Here is an 18,939-nt window from a genome sequence, read left to right as displayed (position 1 = left end):
TCGAGGGGTTCGGGGGGGTTTATATATTAAATAACTGATGCCCGGGAGTGAGTTACAGGCTGGAATCTAATCGAAGGGTTCGGGGGGGTTTATATATAGAATAACAGATACCCGGGAGTGAGTTACAGGCTGGAATCTAATCGAGGGGTTCGGGGGGTTTATATATAGAATAACGGATACCCGGGAGTGAGTTACAGGCTGGAATCAAATCGAGGGGTTCGGGGTGGTTATATATAGAATAACGGATACCCGGGAGTGAGTTACAGGCTGGAATCTAATCGAGGGGTTCGGGGGGGTTATATATAGAATAACAGATACCCGGGAGTGAGTTACAGGCTGGAATCTAATCGAGGGGTTCGGGGGGTTTATATATAGAATAACAGATACCCGGGAGTGAGTTACAGGCTGGAATCTAATCGAAGGGTTCGGGGGGGTATATATATAGAATAACGTATACCCGGGAGTGAGTTACAGGCTGGAATCTAATCGAGGGGTTCGGGGGGGTATATATATAGAATAACGGATACCCGGGAGTGTGTTACAGGCTGGAATCTAATCGAGGGGTTCGGGGGGGTATATATATAGAATAACGGATACCCGGGAGTGAGTTACAGGCTGGAATCTAATCGAGGGGTTCGGGGGGGTTTATATATAGAATAACGGATACCCGGGAGTGAGTTACAGGCTGGAATCTAATCGAGGGGTTCAGGGGGGTTTATATATAGAATAACGGATACCCGGGAGTGAGTTACAGGCTGGAATCTAATCGAGGGGTTCGGGGGGGTTTATATATAGAATAACGGATACCCGGGAGTGAGTTACAGGCTGGAATCTAATCGAGGGGTTCGGGGGGGTTTATATATAGAATAACAGATACCCGGGAGTGAGTTACAGGCTGGAATCTAATCGAGGGGTTCGGGGGGGTATATATATAGAATAGCGGATACCCGGGAGTGAGTTACAGGCTGGAATCTAATCGAGGGGTTCGGGGGGTTTATATATAGAATAACAGATACCCGGGAGTGAGTTATAGGCTGGAATCTAATCGGGGAGTTCGGGGGGGTATATATATAGAATAACAGATACCCGGGAGTGAGTTACAGGCTGGAATCTAATCGAGGGGTTCGGGGGGTTTATATATAGAATAACAGATACCTGGGAGTGAGTTACAGGCTGGAATCTAATCGAGGGGTTCGGGGGGTTTATTTCTAGAATAACAGATACCCGGGAGTGAGTTACAGTCTGGAATCTAATCGAGGGGTTCGGGGGGTTTATATATAGAATAACAGATACCCGGGAGTGAGTTACAGGCTGGAATCTAATCGAGGGGTTCGGGGGGTTTATATATAGAATAACAGATACCCGGGAGTGAGTTACAGGCTGGAATCTAATCGGGCGGTTCGGGGGGTTTATATATAGAATAACAGATACCCGGGAGTGAGTTACAGGCTGGAATCTAATCGAGGGGTTCGGGGGGGTTTATATATTAAATAACTGATACCCGGGAGTGAGTTACAGGCTGGAATCTAATCGAGGGGATCGGGGGGGTTTATATATAGAATAACAGATACCCGGGAGTGAGTTACAGGCTGGAATCTAATCGAGGGGTTCGGGGGGGTTTATATATAGAATAACAGATACCCGGGAGTGAGTTACAGGCTGGAATCTAATCGTGGGGTTCGGGGGGTTTATATATTGAATAACAGATACCCGGGAGTGAGTTACAGGCTGGAATCTAATCGAGGGGTTCGGGGGGGTTTATATATAGAATAACAGATACCCGGGAGTGAGTTACAGGCTGGAATCTAATGGAGGGGTTCGGGGGGTATATATATTAACAGATACCCGGGAGTGAGTTACAGGCTGGAATCTAATCGAGGGGTTCGGGGGGGTTTATATATTGAATAACTGATGCCCGGGAGTGAGTTACAGGCTGGAATCTAATCGAAGGGTTCGGGGGGGTTTATATATAGAATAACAGATACCCGGGAGTGAGTTACAGGCTGGAATCTAATCGAGGGGTTCGGGGGGTTTATATATTGAATAACAGATACCTGGGAGTGAGTTACAGGCTGGAATCTAATCGAGGGGTTCGGGGGGGTTTATATATTAAATAACTGATGCCCGGGAGTGAGTTACAGGCTGGAATCTAATCGAAGGGTTCGGGGGGGTTTATATATAGAATAACAGATACCCGGGAGTGAGTTACAGGCTGGAATCTAATCGAGGGGTTCGGGGGGTTTATATATAGAATAACGGATACCCGGGAGTGAGTTACAGGCTGGAATCAAATCGAGGGGTTCGGGGTGGTTATATATAGAATAACGGATACCCGGGAGTGAGTTACAGGCTGGAATCTAATCGAGGGGTTCGGGGGGGTTATATATAGAATAACAGATACCCGGGAGTGAGTTACAGGCTGGAATCTAATCGAGGGGTTCGGGGGGTTTATATATAGAATAACAGATACCCGGGAGTGAGTTACAGGCTGGAATCTAATCGAAGGGTTCGGGGGGGTATATATATAGAATAACGTATACCCGGGAGTGAGTTACAGGCTGGAATCTAATCGAGGGGTTCGGGGGGGTATATATATAGAATAACGGATACCCGGGAGTGTGTTACAGGCTGGAATCTAATCGAGGGGTTCGGGGGGGTATATATATAGAATAACGGATACCCGGGAGTGAGTTACAGGCTGGAATCTAATCGAGGGGTTCGGGGGGGTTTATATATAGAATAACGGATACCCGGGAGTGAGTTACAGGCTGGAATCTAATCGAGGGGTTCAGGGGGGTTTATATATAGAATAACGGATACCCGGGAGTGAGTTACAGGCTGGAATCTAATCGAGGGGTTCGGGGGGGTTTATATATAGAATAACGGATACCCGGGAGTGAGTTACAGGCTGGAATCTAATCGAGGGGTTCGGGGGGGTTTATATATAGAATAACAGATACCCGGGAGTGAGTTACAGGCTGGAATCTAATCGAGGGGTTCGGGGGGGTATATATATAGAATAGCGGATACCCGGGAGTGAGTTACAGGCTGGAATCTAATCGAAGGGTTCGGGGGGGTATATATATAGAATAACGGATACCCGGGAGTGAGTTGCAGGCTGGAATCTAATCGAGGGGTTCGGGGGGTTTATATATAGAATAACGGATACCCGGGAGTGAGTTACAGGCTGGAATCTAATCGAGGGGTTCGGGGGGTTTATATATAGAATAACGGATACCCGGGAGTGAGTTACAGGCTGGAATCTAATCGAAGGGGTTCGGGGGGGTTTATATATAGAATAACGGATACCCGGGAGTGAGTTACAGGCTGGAATCTAATCGAAGGGGTTCGGGGGGGTTTATATATAGAATAACAGATACCCGGGAGTGAGTTACAGGCTGGAATCTAATCGAGGGGTTCGGGGGGTTTATATATTGAATAACAGATACCCGGGAGTGAGTTACAGGCTGGAATCTAATCGAGGGGTTCAGGGGGTTTATATATAGAATAACAGATACCCGGGAGTGAGTTACAGGCTGGAATCTAATCGGGGGGTTCGGGGGGTTTATATATAGAATAACGGATACCTGGGAGTGAGTTACAGGCTGGAATCTAATCGAAGGGTTCGGGGGGGTATATATATAGAATAACGGATACCCGGGAGTGAGTTACAGGCTGGAATCTAATCGAGGGGTTCGGGGGGGTATATATATAGAATAACAGATACCCGGGAGTGAGTTACAGGCTGGAATCTAATCGAAGGGTTCGGGGGGGTATATATATAGAATAACGGATACCCGGGAGTGAGTTACAGGCTGGAATCTAATCGGGGGGTTCGGGGGGGTTTATATATAGAATAACAGATACCCGGGAGTGAGTTACAGGCTGGAATCTAATCAGGAGGTTCGGGGGGTTTATATATAGAATAACAGATACCCGGGAGTGAGTTACATGCTGGAATCTAATCGAGGGGTTCGGGGGGTTTATATATAGAATAACAGATACCTGGGAGTGAGTTACAGGCTGGAATCTAATCGAGGGGTTCGGGGGGTTTATATATAGAATAACAGATACCCGGGAGTGAGTTACAGGCTGGAATCTAATCGAAGGGTTCAGGGGGTTTATATATAGAATAACGGATACCCGGGAGTGAGTTACAGGCTGGAATCAAAGCGAGAGGTTCGGGGGGTTTATATATAGAATAACAGATACCCGGGAGTGAGTTACAGGCTGGAATCTAATCGAGTGGTTCGGGGGGTTTATATATAGAATAACGGATACCCAGGAATGAGTTACAGGCTGGAATCTAATCGGGGGGTTCGGGGGGGTTTATATATAGAATAACAGATACCCGGGAGTGAGTTACAGGCTGGAATCTAATCGGGGGGTTCGGGGGGTTTATATATAGAATAACAGATACCCGGGAGTGAGTTACAGGCTGGAATCTAATCGAAGGGTTCGGGGGGTTTATATATAGAATAACGGATACCCGGGAGTGAGTTACAGGCTGGAATCAAAGCGAGAGGTTCGGGGGGTTTATATATAGAATAACAGATACCCGGGAGTGAGTTACAGGCTGGAATCTAATCGAGTGGTTCGGGGGGTTTATATATAGAATAACGGATACCCAGGAATGAGTTACAGGCTGGAATCTAATCGGGGGGTTCGGGGGGGTTTATTTCTAGAATAACAGATACCCGGGAGTGAGTTACAGGCTGGAATCTAATCGAAGGGTTCGGGGGGGTATATATATAGAATAACGGATACCCGGGAGTGAGTTACAGGCTGGAATCTAATCGGGGGGTTTGGGGGGGTTTATATATAGAATAACAGATACCCGGGAGTGAGTTACAGGCTGGAATCTAATCGGGGGGTTCGGGGGGTTTATATATAGAATAACGGATACCCGGGAGTGAGTTACAGGCTGGAATCAAAGCGAGAGGTTCGGGGGGTTTATATATAGAATAACAGATACCCGGGAGTGAGTTACTGGCTGGGATCAAAGCGAGAGGTTCGGGGGGTTTATATGTAGAATAACAGATACCCGGGAGTGAGTTACAGGCTGGAAACTAATCGAAGGGGTTTGGGGGGGTTTATATATAGAATAACAGATACCCGTGAGTGAGTTACAGGCTGGAATCTAATCAGGGGGTTCGGGGGGTTTATATATAGAATAACAGATACCCGGGAGTGAGTTACATGCTGGAATCTAATCGAGGGGTTCGGGGGGTTTATATATAGAATAACAGATACCTGGGAGTGAGTTACAGGCTGGAATCTAATCGAGGGGTTCGGGGGGTTTATATATAGAATAACAGATACCCGGGAGTGAGTTACAGGCTGGAATCTAATCGAAGGGTTCAGGGGGTTTATATATAGAATAACGGATACCCGGGAGTGAGTTACAGGCTGGAATCAAAGCGAGAGGTTCGGGGGGTTTATATATAGAATAACAGATACCCGGGAGTGAGTTACAGGCTGGAATCTAATCGAGTGGTTCGGGGGGTTTATATATAGAATAACGGATACCCAGGAATGAGTTACAGGCTGGAATCTAATCGGGGGGTTCGGGGGGGTTTATATATAGAATAACAGATACCCGGGAGTGAGTTACAGGCTGGAATCTAATCGGGGGGTTCGGGGGGTTTATATATAGAATAACAGATACCCGGGAGTGAGTTACAGGCTGGAATCTAATCGAAGGGTTCGGGGGGTTTATATATAGAATAACGGATACCCGGGAGTGAGTTACAGGCTGGAATCAAAGCGAGAGGTTCGGGGGGTTTATATATAGAATAACAGATACCCGGGAGTGAGTTACAGGCTGGAATCTAATCGAGTGGTTCGGGGGGTTTATATATAGAATAACGGATACCCAGGAATGAGTTACAGGCTGGAATCTAATCGGGGGGTTCGGGGGGGTTTATTTCTAGAATAACAGATACCCGGGAGTGAGTTACAGGCTGGAATCTAATCGAAGGGTTCGGGGGGGTATATATATAGAATAACGGATACCCGGGAGTGAGTTACAGGCTGGAATCTAATCGGGGGGTTCGGGGGGGTTTATATATAGAATAACAGATACCCGGGAGTGAGTTACAGGCTGGAATCTAATCGGGGGGTTCGGGGGGTTTATATATAGAATAACGGATACCCGGGAGTGAGTTACAGGCTGGAATCAAAGCGAGAGGTTCGGGGGGTTTATATATAGAATAACAGATACCCGGGAGTGAGTTACTGGCTGGGATCAAAGCGAGAGGTTCGGGGGGTTTATATGTAGAATAACAGATACCCGGGAGTGAGTTACAGGCTGGAAACTAATCGAAGGGGTTTGGGGGGGTTTATATATAGAATAACAGATACCCGTGAGTGAGTTACAGGCTGGAATCTAATCGAGGGGTTCGGGGGGTTTATATATTGAATAACAGATACCCGAGAGTGAGTCACAGGCTGGAATCTAATCGAGGGGCTCGGGGGGGTTTATATATATAGAATAACAGATACCCGGGAGTGAGTTACAGGCTGGAATCTAATCGAAGGGTTTGGGGGGGTATATATATAGAATAACGGATACCCGGGAGTGAGTTACAGGCTGGAATCTAATCGGGGGGTTCGGGGGGGTTTATATATAGAATAACAGATACCCGGGAGTGAGTTACAGGCTGGAATCTAATCGGGGAGTTCGGGGGGTTTATATATAGAATAACAGATACCCGGGAGTGAGTTACAGGCTGGAATCTAATCGAAGGGTTCGGGGGGTTTATATATAGAATAACGGATACCCGGGAGTGAGTTACAGGCTGGAATCAAAGCGAGAGGTTCGGGGGGTTTATATATAGAATAACAGATACCCGGGAGTGAGTTACAGGCTGGAATCTAATCGAGTGGTTCGGGGGGTTTATATATAGAATAACAGATACCCGGGAGTGAGTTACAGGCTGGAATCTAATCGGGGGGTTCGGGGGGGTTTATATATAGAATAACAGATACCCAGGAATGAGTTACAGGCTGGAATCTAATCGGGGGGTTCGGGGGGGTTTATATATAGAATAACAGATACCCAGGAATGAGTTACAGGCTGGAATCTAATCGGGGGGTTCGGGGGGGTTTATATATAGAATAACAGATACCCGGGAGTGAGTTACAGGCTGGAATCTAATCGAAGGGTTCGGGGGGGTATATATATAGAATAACGGATACCCGGGAGTGAGTTACAGGCTGGAATCTAATCGGGGGGTTCGGGGGGGTTTATATATAGAATAACAGATACCCGGGAGTGAGTTACAGGCTGGAATCTAATCGGGGGGTTCGGGGGGTTTATATATAGAATAACGGATACCCGGGAGTGAGTTACAGGCTGGAATCAAAGCAAGAGGTTCGGGGGGTTTATATATAGAATAACAGATACCCGGGAGTGAGTTACTGGCTGGGATCAAAGCGAGAGGTTCGGGGGGTTTATATATAGAATAACAGATACCCGGGAGTGAGTTACAGGCTGGAAACTAATCGAAGGGGTTTGGGGGGGTTTATATATAGAATAACAGATACCCGGGAGTGAGTTACAGGCTGGAATCTAATCGAGGGGTTCGGGGGTTTATATATAGAATAACAGATACCCGGGAGTGAGTTGCAGGCTGGAATCTAATCGAGGGGTTCGGGGGGTTTATATATAGAATAACAGACACCCGGGAGTGAGTTACAGGCTGGAAACTAATCGAGGGGTTCGGGGGGTTTATATATAGAATAACAGATACCCGGGAGTGAGTTACAGGCTGGAATCTAATCGAGGGGTTCGGGGGGTTTATATATAGAATAACAGATACCCGGGAGTGAGTCACAGGCTGGGATCTAATCGAGGGGTTCGGGTGGTTTATATATAGAATAACAGATACCCGGGAGTGAGTTACAGGCTGGAATCTAATCGAGGGGTTCGGGGGGTTTATATATAGAATAACAGATACCCAGGAGTGAGTTGCAGGCTGGAATCTAATCGAGGGGTTCGGGGGGGTTTATATATAGAATAACAGATACCTGGGAGTGAGTTACAGGCTGGAATCTAATCGAGGGGTTCGGGGGTTTTATATATAGAATAACAGATACCCAGAGGGGATTACAGAGATAGGGAGGGTTGTAGGAGCTGGAGGAGGTTACAGAGATAGGGAGGGTTGTAGGGGCTGGAGGAGGTTACAGCGATAGGGAGGGTCCTAGGGGCTGGAGGAGTTTACAGAGATAGGGAGGGTTGTAGGGCTGGAGGAGGTTAGAGAGATAGGGAGGGTTGTAGGGCTGGAGAAGGTTACAGAGATAGGGAGGGTTGTAGGGGCTGGAGGAGGTTACAGAGATAGGGAGGGATGTAGGGGCTGGAGGAGGTTACAGAGATAAGGAGGGTTGTAGGGGCTGGAGGAGGTTACAGAGATAGGGAGGGTTGTAGGGGCTGGAGGAGGTTACAGAGATAGGGAGAGTTGTAGGGCTGGTGGAGGTTACAGAGATAGGGAGAGTTGTAGGGGCTGGAGGAGGTTACAGAGATAGGGAGGGATGTAGGGGCTGTAGGAGGTGACAGAGATAGGGAAGGTTGTAGGGGCTGGAGGAGGTTACAGAGATAGGGAGAGTTGTAGGGCTGGAGGAGGTTACAGAGATAGGGAGAGTTGTAGGGGCTGGAGGAGGTTACAGAGATAGGGAGGGATGTAGGGGCTGGAGGAGGTTACAGAGATAGGGAGGGTTGTAGGGGCTGGAGGAGGTTACAGAGATAAAGAGGGTTGTAGGGGCTGGAGGAGGTTACAGAGATAGGGAGGGTTGTAGGGGCTGGAGGAGGTTACAGAGATAAAGAGGGTTGTAGGGGCTGGAGGAGGTTACAGAGATAGGGAGGGTTGTAGGGGCTAGAGGAGGTTACAGAGATAGGGAGGGTTGTAGGGGCTGGAGGAGGTTACAGAGATAGGGACGGTTGTAGGGCTGGAGGAGGTTACAGAGATAGGGAGGGTTGTAGGGGCTGGAGGAGGTTACAGAGATAGGGAGGGTTGTAGGGGCTGGAGGAGGTTACAGAGATAGGGAGGGTTGTAGGGGCTGGAGGAGGTTACAGAGATAGGGAGGGTTGTAGGGGCTGGAGGAGGTTACAGAGATAGGGAGAGTTGTCGGGGCTGGAGGAGATTACAGAGATAGGGAGGGTTGTAGGGGCTGGAGGAGGTTACAGAGATAGGGAGGGTTGCAGGGCTGGAGGAGGTTACAGAGTTGGGAGGGTTGTAGGGGCTGGAGGAGGTTACAGAGATAGGGAGGGTTGTAGGGGCTGGAGGAGGTTCCAGAGATAGGGAGGGTTGTAGGGGCTGGAGGAGGTTACAGAGATAGGGAGGGTTGTAGGGGCTGGAGGAGGTTACAGAGATAGGGAGAGTTGTCGGGGCTGGAGGAGATTACAGAGATAGGGAGGGTTGTAGGGGCTGGAGGAGGTTACAGAGATAGGGAGGGTTGTAGGGCTGGAGGAGGTTACAGAGTTGGGAGGGTTGTAGGGGCTGGAGGAGGTTACAGAGATAGGGAGGGTTGTAGGGGCTGGAGGAGGTTACAGAGATAGGGAGGGTTGTAGGGCTGGAGGAGGTTACAGAGATAGGGAGGGTTGTAGGGCTGGAGGAGGTTACAGAGATAGGGAGGGTTGTAGGGGCTGGAGGAGGTTACAGAGATAGGGAGGGTTGTAGAGGCTGGAGGAGGTTACAGAGATAGGGAGGGTTGTAGGGGCTGGAGGAGGTTACAGAGATAGGGAGTGTTGTAGGGGCTGGAGGGGGTTACAGAGATATGGTGGGACGAGGTCCATGGAGGGATTTGAATCCGAGGATGGAGAATTTTAAAATTGAGGCGCACAGCGGGGTAGGTGAACAGGAGTTGGTAACGAGATAGAATACGGGGCAGACTGCTGGGGTTTGATCGAGTGGCTCGGGGTGGCTGTGGGCGGGAGGGTGTTTACATTTACCTCTCGAAGGCGATGTTCTTCGTATCGAGGTGCGTGGACACGATGGGAGAGGTGAGCCGTCCCGCGATGTGCTCCTCCGAGGGCTGCATGGCGGAGAGGACGAGTTCGGGGTCGTGGAGGGCGAGGGAGAGGGTCTCGGTGTACACCATTTGCTTCTCGTGATCTACCTCCATGACCACCGCCCCTTCATCTGTGGACCAGAGAGCAGAGGGCATGACTGGGCAGCGGCATGACCTTTCACTCTCCAGGGTCAAACCCTCCGCACCTCCACCCTCCCCCTCAAACCTCTATAAAGTGTCAGGGTAATGTAGAGGGAGCTCTACGCTGTATCTAACACGTGCTGTACCTGCCCTGGGAGCGCTCGATGCTGACACTGGGTATAAAGTGGGGACACACTGTCAGGGTAATGTAGAGGGAGCTCTACACTGTATCTAACCCGTGCTGTACCTGCCCCGGGAGCGCTCGATGCTGACACTGGGTATAAAGTGGGGACACACTGTCAGGGTAATGTAGAGGGAGCTCTACACTATCTAACCCATGCTGTACCTGCCCCGGGAGCGCTCGATGCTGACACTGGGTATAAAGTGGGGGACACACTGTCAGGGTAATGTAGAGGGAGCTCTACACTGTATCTAACCCGTGCTGTACCTGCCCCGGGAGCGCTCGAGGCTGACACTGGGTATAAAGTAGGGACACACTGTCAGGGTAATGTAGAGGGAGCTCTACACTGTATCTAACCCGTGCTGTACCTGCCCTGGGAGCGCTCGATGCTGACACTGGGTATAAAGTGGGGACACACTGTCAGGGTAATGTAGAGGGAGCTCTACACTGTATCTAACCCGTGCTGTAGCTGCCCTGGGAGCGCTCGATGCTGACACTGGGTATAAAGTAGGGACACACTGTCAGGGTAATGTAGAGGGAGCTCTACACTGTATCTAACCCGTGCTGTAGCTGCCCTGGGAGCGCTCGATGCTGACACTGGGTATAAAGTAGGGACACACTGTCAGGGTAATGTAGAGGGAGCTCTACACTGTATCTAACCCGTGCTGTACCTGCCCCGGGAGCGCTCGATGCTGACACTGGGTATAAAGTGGGGACACACTGTCAGGGTAATGTAGAGGGAGCTCTACACTGTATCTAACCCGTGCTGTACCTGCCCCGGGAGCGCTCGATGCTGACACTGGGTATAAAGTGGGGACACACTGTCAGGGTAATGTAGAGGGAGCTCTACACTGTATCTAACCCGTGCTGTACCTGCCCCGGGAGCGCTCGATGCTGACACTGGGTATAAACTGCGGACACACTGTCAGGGTAATGTAGAGGGAGCTCTACACTGTATCTAACCCGTGCTGTACCTGCCCCGGGAGCGCTCGATGCTGACACTGGGTATAAAGTGGGGACACACTGTCAGGGTAATGTAGAGGGAGCTCTACAATGTATCTAACTCGTGCTGTACCTGCCCCGGGAGCGCTCGATGCTGACACTGGGTATAAAGTGGGGGACACACAGTCAGGGTAATGTAGAGGGAGCTCTACACTGTATCTAACCCGTGCTGTACCTGCCCTGGGAGCGCTCGATGCTGACACTGGGTATAAAGTGGGGACACACTGTCAGGGTAATGTAGAGGGAGCTCTACACTGTATCTAACCCGTGCTGTACCTGCCCTGGGAGCACTCGATGCTGACACTGGGTATAAAGTGGGGGACACACTGTCAGGGTAATGTAGAGGGAGCTCTACACTGTATCTAACCCGTGCTGTACCTGCCCTGGGAGCGCTCGATGCTGACACTGGGTATAAAGTGGGGGACACACTGTCAGGGTAATGTAGAGGGAGCTCTACACTGTATCTAACCCGTGCTGTACCTGCCCCGGGAGCGCTCGATGCTGACACTGGGTATAAAGTGGGGGACACACTGTCAGGGTAATGTAGAGGGAGCTCTACACTGTATCTAACCCGTGCTGTACCTGCCCTGGGAGCGCTCGATGCTGACACTGGGTATAAAGTGGGGACACACTGTCAGGGTAATGTAGAGGGAGCTCTACACTGTATCTAACCCGTGCTGTACCTGCCCTGGGAGCACTCGATGCTGACACTGGGTATAAAGTGGGGGACACACTGTCAGGGTAATGTAGAGGGAGCTCTACACTGTATCTAACCCGTGCTGTACCTGCCCTGGGAGCGCTCGATGCTGACACTGGGTATAAAGTGGGGACACACTGTCAGTGTAATGTAGAGGGAGCTCTACACTGTATCTAACCCGTGCTGTACCTGCCCTGGGAGCGCTCGATGCTGACACTGGGTATAAAGTGGGGACACACTGTCAGGGTAATGTAGAGGGAGCTCTACACTGTATCTAACCCGTGCTGTACCTGCCCTGGGAGCGCTCGATGCTGACACTGGGTATAAAGTGGGGACACACTGTCAGGGTAATGTAGAGAGAGCTCTACACTGTATCTAACCCGTGCTGTACCTGCCCTGGGAGCGCTCGATGCTGACACTGGGTATAAAGTGGGGACACACTGTCAGGGTAATGTAGAGGGAGCTCTACACTGTATCTAACCCGTGCTGTACCTGCCCTGGGAGCGCTCGATGCTGACACTGGGTATAAAGTGGGGGACACACTGTCAGGGTAATGTAGAGGGAGCTCTACACTGTATCTAACCCGTGCTGTACCTGCCCTGGGAGTGCTCGATGCTGACACTGGGTATAAAGTGGGGGACACACTGTCAGGGTAATGTAGAGGGAGCTCTACACTGTATCTAACCCATGCTGTACCTGTCCTGGGAGCGCTCGATGCTGACACTGGGTATAAAGTGGGGGACACACTGTCAGGGTAATGTAGAGGGAGCTCTACACTGTATCTAACCCGTGCTGTACCTGCCCTGGGAGCGCTCGATGCTGACACTAGGTATAAAGTGGGGGACACACTGTCAGGGTAATGTAGAGGGAGCTCTACACTGTATCTAACCCGTGCTGTACCTGCCCTGGGAGCGCTCGATGCTGACACTGGGTATAAAGTGGGGGACACACTGTCAGGGTAATGTAGAGGGAGCTCTACACTGTATCTAACCCGTGCTGTACCTGCCCTGGGAGCGCTCGATGCTGACACTGGGTATAAAGTGGGGACACACTGTCAGGGTAATGTAGAGGGTGCTCTACACTGTATCTAACCCATGCTGTACCTGCCCCGGGAGCGCTCGATGCTGACACTGGGTATAAAGTGGGGACACACTGTCAGGGTAATGTAGAGGGAGCTCTACACTGTATCTAACCCGTGCTGTACCTGCCCCGGGAGCGCTCGATGCTGACACTGGGTATAAAGTGGGGGACACACTGTCAGGGTAATGTAGAGGGAGCTCTACACTGTATCTAACCCGTGCTGTACCTGCCCCGGGAGCGCTCGATGCTGACACTGGGTATAAAGTGGGGGACACACTGTCAGGGTAATGTAGAGGGAGCTCTACACTGTATCTAACCCGTGCTGTACCTGCCCTGGGAGCGCTCGATGCTGACACTAGGTATAAAGTGGGGGACACACTGTCAGGGTAATGTAGAGGGAGCTCTACACTGTATCTAACCCGTGCTGTACCTGCCCTGGCAGCGCTCGATGCTGACACTGGGTATAAAGTGGGGGACACACTGTCAGGGTAATGTAGAGGGAGCTCTACACTGTATCTAACCCGTGCTGTACCTGCCCTGGGAGCGCTCGATGCTGACACTGGGTATAAAGTGGGGACACACTGTCAGGGTAATGTAGAGGGAGCTCTACACTGTATCTAACCCGTGCTGTACCTGCCCTGGGAGCGCTCGATGCTGACACTGGGTATAAAGTGGGGGACACACTGTCAGGGTAATGTAGAGGGAGCTCTACACTGTATCTAACCCGTGCTGTACCTGCCCCGGGAGCGCTCGATGCTGACACTGGGTATAAAGTGGGGGACACACTGTCAGGGTAATGTAGAGGGAGCTCTACACTGTATCTAACCCTTGCTGTACCTGCCCTGGGAGCGCTCGATGCTGACACAGGGTATAAAGTGGGGACACACTGTCAGGGTAATGTAGAGGGAGCTCTACACTGTATCTAACCCGTGCTCTACCTGCCCTGGGAGCGCTCGATGCTGACACTGGGTATAAAGTGGGGACACACTGTCAGGGTAATGTAGAGGGAGCTCTACACTGTATCTAACCCGTGCTGTACCTGCCCTGGGAGCGCTCGATGCTGACACTGGGTATAAAGTGGGGACATACTGTCAGGGTAATGTAGAGAGAGCTCTACACTGTATCTAACCCGTGCTGTACCTGCCCTGGGAGCACTCGATGCTGACACTGGGTATAAAGTGGGGACACACTGTCAGGGTAATGTAGAGGGAGCTCTACACTGTATCTAACCCGTGCTGTACCTGCCCCGGGAGCGCTCGATGCTGACACTGAGTATAAAGTGGGGGACACACTGTCAGGGTAATGTAGAGAGAGCTCTACACTGTATCTAACCCGTGCTGTACCTGCCCCGGGAGCGTTCGATGCTGACACTGGGTATAAAGTGGGGGACACACTGTCAGGGTAATGTAGAGGGAGCTCTACACTGTATCTAACCCGTGCTGTACCTGCCCCAGGAGCGCTCGATGCTGACACTGGGTATAAAGTGGGGGACACACTGTCAGGGTAATGTAGAGGGAGCTCTACACTGTATCTAACACGTGCTGTACCTGCCCTGGGAGCGCTCGATGCTGACACTGGGTATAAAGTGGGGGACACACTGTCAGGGTAATGTAGAGGGAGCTCTACACTGTATCTAACCCATGCTGTACCTGCCCCGGGAGCGCTCGAGGCTGACACTGGGTATAAAGTGTGGGGACACACTGTCAGAGTAATGTAGAGGGAGCTCTACACTGTATCTAACCCGTGCTGTGCCCTGAGGGCGCTCGATGCTGACACTGGGTATAAAGTGGGGGACACACTGTCAGGGTAATGTAGAGGGAGCTCTACACTGTATCTAACCCGTGCTGTACCTGCCCCGGGAGCGCTCAATGCTGACACTGGGTATAAAGTGGGGACACACTGTCAGGGTAATGTAGAGGGAGCTCTACACTGTATCTAACCCGTGCTGTACCTGACCTGGGAGCGCTCGATGCTAACACTGGGTATAAAGTGGGGACACACTGTCAGGGTAATGTAGAGGGAGCTCTACACTGTATCTAACCTGTGCTGTACCTGCCCCGGGAGCGCTCGATGCTGACACTGGGTATAAAGTGGGGGACACACTGTCAGGGTAATGTAGAGGGAGCTCTACACTGTATCTAACCCGTGCTGTACCTGCCCTGGGAGCGCTCGATGCTGACACTGGGTATAAAGTGGGGACACATTGTCAGGGTAATGTAGAGGGAGCTCTACACTGTATCTAACCCGTGCTGTACCTGCCCTGGGAGCGCTCGATGCTGACACTGGGTATAAAGTGGGGGACACACTGTCAGGGTAATGTAGAGGGTGCTCTACACTGTATCTAACCCATGCTGTACCTGCCCTGGGAGCGCTCGATGCTGACACTGGGTATAAAGTGGGGACACACTGTCAGGGTAATGTAGAGGGTGCTCTACACTGTATCTAACCCGTGCTGTACCTGCCCCGGGAGCGCTCGATGCTGACACTGGGTATAAAGTGGGGACACACTGTCAGGGTAATGTAGAGGGAGCTCTACACTGTATCTAACCCGTGCTGTACCTGCCCTGGGAGCGCTCGATGCTGACACTGGGTATAAAGTGGGGGACACACTGTCAGGGTAATGTAGAGGGAGCTCTACACTGTATCTAACCCGTGCTGTACCTGCACCGGGAGCGCTCGATGCTGACACTGGGTATAAAGTGGGGACACACTGTCAGGGTAATGTAGAGGGAGCTCTACACTGTATCTAACCCGTGCTGTACCTGCCCTGGGAGCGCTCGATGCTGACACTGGGTATAAAGTGGGAGACACACTGTCAGAGTAATGTCGAGGGAGCTCTACACTGTATCTAACCCGTGCTGTACCTGCCCCGGGAGCGCTCGATGCTGACACTGGGTATAAAGTGGGGACACACTGTCAGGGTAATGTAGAGGGAGCTCTACACTGTATCTAACCCATGCTGTACCTGCCCTGGGAGCGCTCGATGCTGACACTGGGTATAAAGTGGGGACACACTGTCAGGGTAATGTAGAGGGAGCTCTACACTGTATCTAACCCATGCTGTACCTGCCCTGGGAGCGCTCGATGCTGACACTGGGTATAAAGTGGGGACACACTGTCAGGGTAATGTAGAGGGAGCTCTACACTGTATCTAACCCGTGCTGTACCTGCCCTGGGAGCGCTCGATGCTGACACTGGGTATAAAGTGGGGGACACACTGTCAGGGTAATGTAGAGGGAGCTCTACACTGTATCTAACCCGTGCTGTACCTGCCCCGGGAGCGCTCGATGCTGACACTGGGTATAAAGTGGGGGACACACTGTCAGGGTAATGTAGAGGGAGCTCTACACTGTATCTAACCCGTGCTGTACCTGCCCCGGGAGCGCTCGATACTGACACTGGGTATAAAGTGGGGGGACACTGTCAGGGTAATGTAGAGGGAGCTCTACACTGTATCTAACCCGTGCTGTACCTGCCCTGGGAGCGCTCGATGCTGACACTGAGTATAAAGTGGGGGACACACTGTCAGGGTAATGTAGAGGGAGCTCTACACCGTATCTAACCCGTGCTGTACCTGCCCTGGGAGCGTTCGATGCTGACACTGGGTATAAAGTGGGGGACACACTGTCAGGGTAATGTAGAGGGAGCTCTACACCGTATCTAACCCGTGCTGTACCTGCCCTGGGAGCGCTCGATGCTGACACTGAGTATAAAGTGGGGGACACACTGTCAGGGTAATGTAGAGGGAGCTCTACACCGTATCTAACCCGTGCTGTACCTGCCCTGGGAGCGCTCGATGCTGACACTGGGTATAAAGTGGGGACACACTGTCAGGGTAATGTAGAGGGAGCTCTACACTGTATCTAACCCGTGCTGTACCTGCCCTGGGAGCGCTCGATGCTGACACTGGGTATAAAGTGGGGACACACTGTCAGGGTAATGTAGAGGGAGCTCTACACTGAATCTAACCCGTGCTGTACCTGCCCCGGGAGCGCTCGATGCTGACACTGGGTATAAAGTGGGGGACACACTGTCAGGGTAATGTAGAGGGAGCTCTACACTGTATCTAACCCGTGCTGTACCTGCCCTGGGAGCGCTCGATGCTGACACAGGGTATAAAGTGGGGACACACTGTCAGGGTAATGTAGAGGGAGCTCTGCACTGTATCTAACCCGTGCTGTACCTGCCCTGGGAGCGCTAGATGCTGACACTGGGTATAAAGTGGGGAACACACTGTCAGGGTAATGTAGAGGGAGCTCTACACTGTATCTAACCCGTGCTGTACCTGCCCTGGGAGCGCTCGATGCTGACACTGGGTATAAAGTGGGGGACACACTGTCAGGGTAATGTAGAGAGAGCCCTACACTGTATCTAACCCGTGCTGTACCTGCCCCAGGAGCGCTCGATGCTGACACTAGGTATAAAGTGGGGGACACACTGTCAGGGTAATGTAGAGGGAGCTCTACACTGTATCTAACCCGTGCTGTACCTGCCCCGGGAGCGCTCGATGCTGACACTGGATATAAAGTGGGGGACACACTGTCAGGGTAATGTAGAGGGAGCTCTGCACTGTATCTAACCCGTGCTGTACCTGCCCTGGGAGCGCTCGAGGCTGACACTGGGTATAAAGTGTGGGGACACACTGTCAGAGTAATGTAGAGGGAGCTCTACACTGTATCTAACCTGTGCTGTACCTGCCCCGGGAGCGCTCGATGCTGACACTGGGTATAAAGTGGGGACACACTGTCAGGGTAATGTAGAGGGAGCTGTACACTGTATCTAACCCGTGCTGTACCTGCCCTGGGAGCACTCGATGCTGACACTGGGTATAAAGTGGGGGACACACTGTCAGGGTAATGTAGAGGGAGCTCTACACTGTATCTAACCCGTGCTGTACCTGCCCTGGGAGCGCTCGATGCTGACACTGGGTATAAAGTGGGGGACACACTGTCAGGGTAATGTAGAGGGAGCTCTACACTGTATCTAACCTGTGCTGTACCTGCCCTGGGAGCGCTCGATGCTGACACTGGGTATAAAGTGGGGGACACACTGTCAGGGTAATGTAGAGGGAGCTCTACACTGTATCTAACCCGTGCTGTACCTGCCCTGGGAGCACTCGATGCTGACACTGGGTATAAAGTGGGGGGGACACTGTCAGGGTAATGTAGAGGGAGCTCTACACTGTATCTAACCCGTGCTGTACCTGCCCTGGGAGCGCTCGATGCTGACACTGGGTATAAAGTGGGGACACACTGTCAGGGTAATGTAGAGGGAGCTCTACACTGTATCTAACCCGTGCTGTACCTGCCCTGGGAGCGCTCGATGCTGACACTGGGTATAAAGTGGGGACACACTGTCAGGGTAATGTAGAGGGAGCTCTACACTGTATCTAACCCGTGCTGTACCTGCCCCGGGAGCGCTCGATGCTGACACTGGGTATAAAGTGGGGGACGCACTGTCAGGGTAATGTAGAGGGAGCTCTACACTGTATCTAATCCGTGCTGTACCTGCCCTGGGAGCGCTCGATGCTGACACTGGGTATAAAGTGGGGGACACACTGTCAGGGTAATGTAGAGGGAGCTCGACACTGTATCTAACCCGTGCTGTACCTGCCCCGGGAGCGCTCGATGCTGACACTGGGTATAAAGTGGGGGACACACTGTCAGGGTGATGTAGAGGGAGCTCTACACTGTATCTAACCCGTGCTGTAGCTGCCCTGGGAGCACTCGATGCTGACACTGGGTATAAAGTGGGGACACACTGTCAGGGTAATGTAGAGGGAGCTCTACACTGTATCTAACCCGTGCTGTACCTGCCCCGGGAGCGCTCG

The 18,939-nt window shown here is 51.5% G+C and overlaps 1 protein-coding gene across 1 annotated transcript in view; it reads right to left on the bottom strand.

Annotated features, from left to right (window-relative positions):
• Nucleotides 1–9,945: 9,945 nt before the first annotated feature.
• Nucleotides 9,946–18,939, bottom strand: part of LOC147092217 (ankyrin repeat domain-containing protein 13D-like) — a 46,006-nt gene continuing 37,012 nt past the window's right edge. The window contains exon 6 of the mRNA XM_085975573.1: nt 9,946–10,139. Coding sequence (XP_085831699.1) covers nt 9,946–10,139 — 194 coding nt within the window. The remainder of the gene's footprint in view (nt 10,140–18,939) is intronic.

This window comes from Somniosus microcephalus, unplaced genomic scaffold, assembly GCF_052327205.1.
Source record: "Somniosus microcephalus isolate GS21.2 unplaced genomic scaffold, FLI_Smic_1.0 unresolved_chr2, whole genome shotgun sequence".
Taxonomy (NCBI): Eukaryota; Metazoa; Chordata; class Chondrichthyes; order Squaliformes; family Somniosidae; genus Somniosus; species Somniosus microcephalus.
The sequence above is the reverse complement of the archived record's forward strand: the minus strand, read 5'-3'. Positions and strand labels throughout refer to the sequence as shown.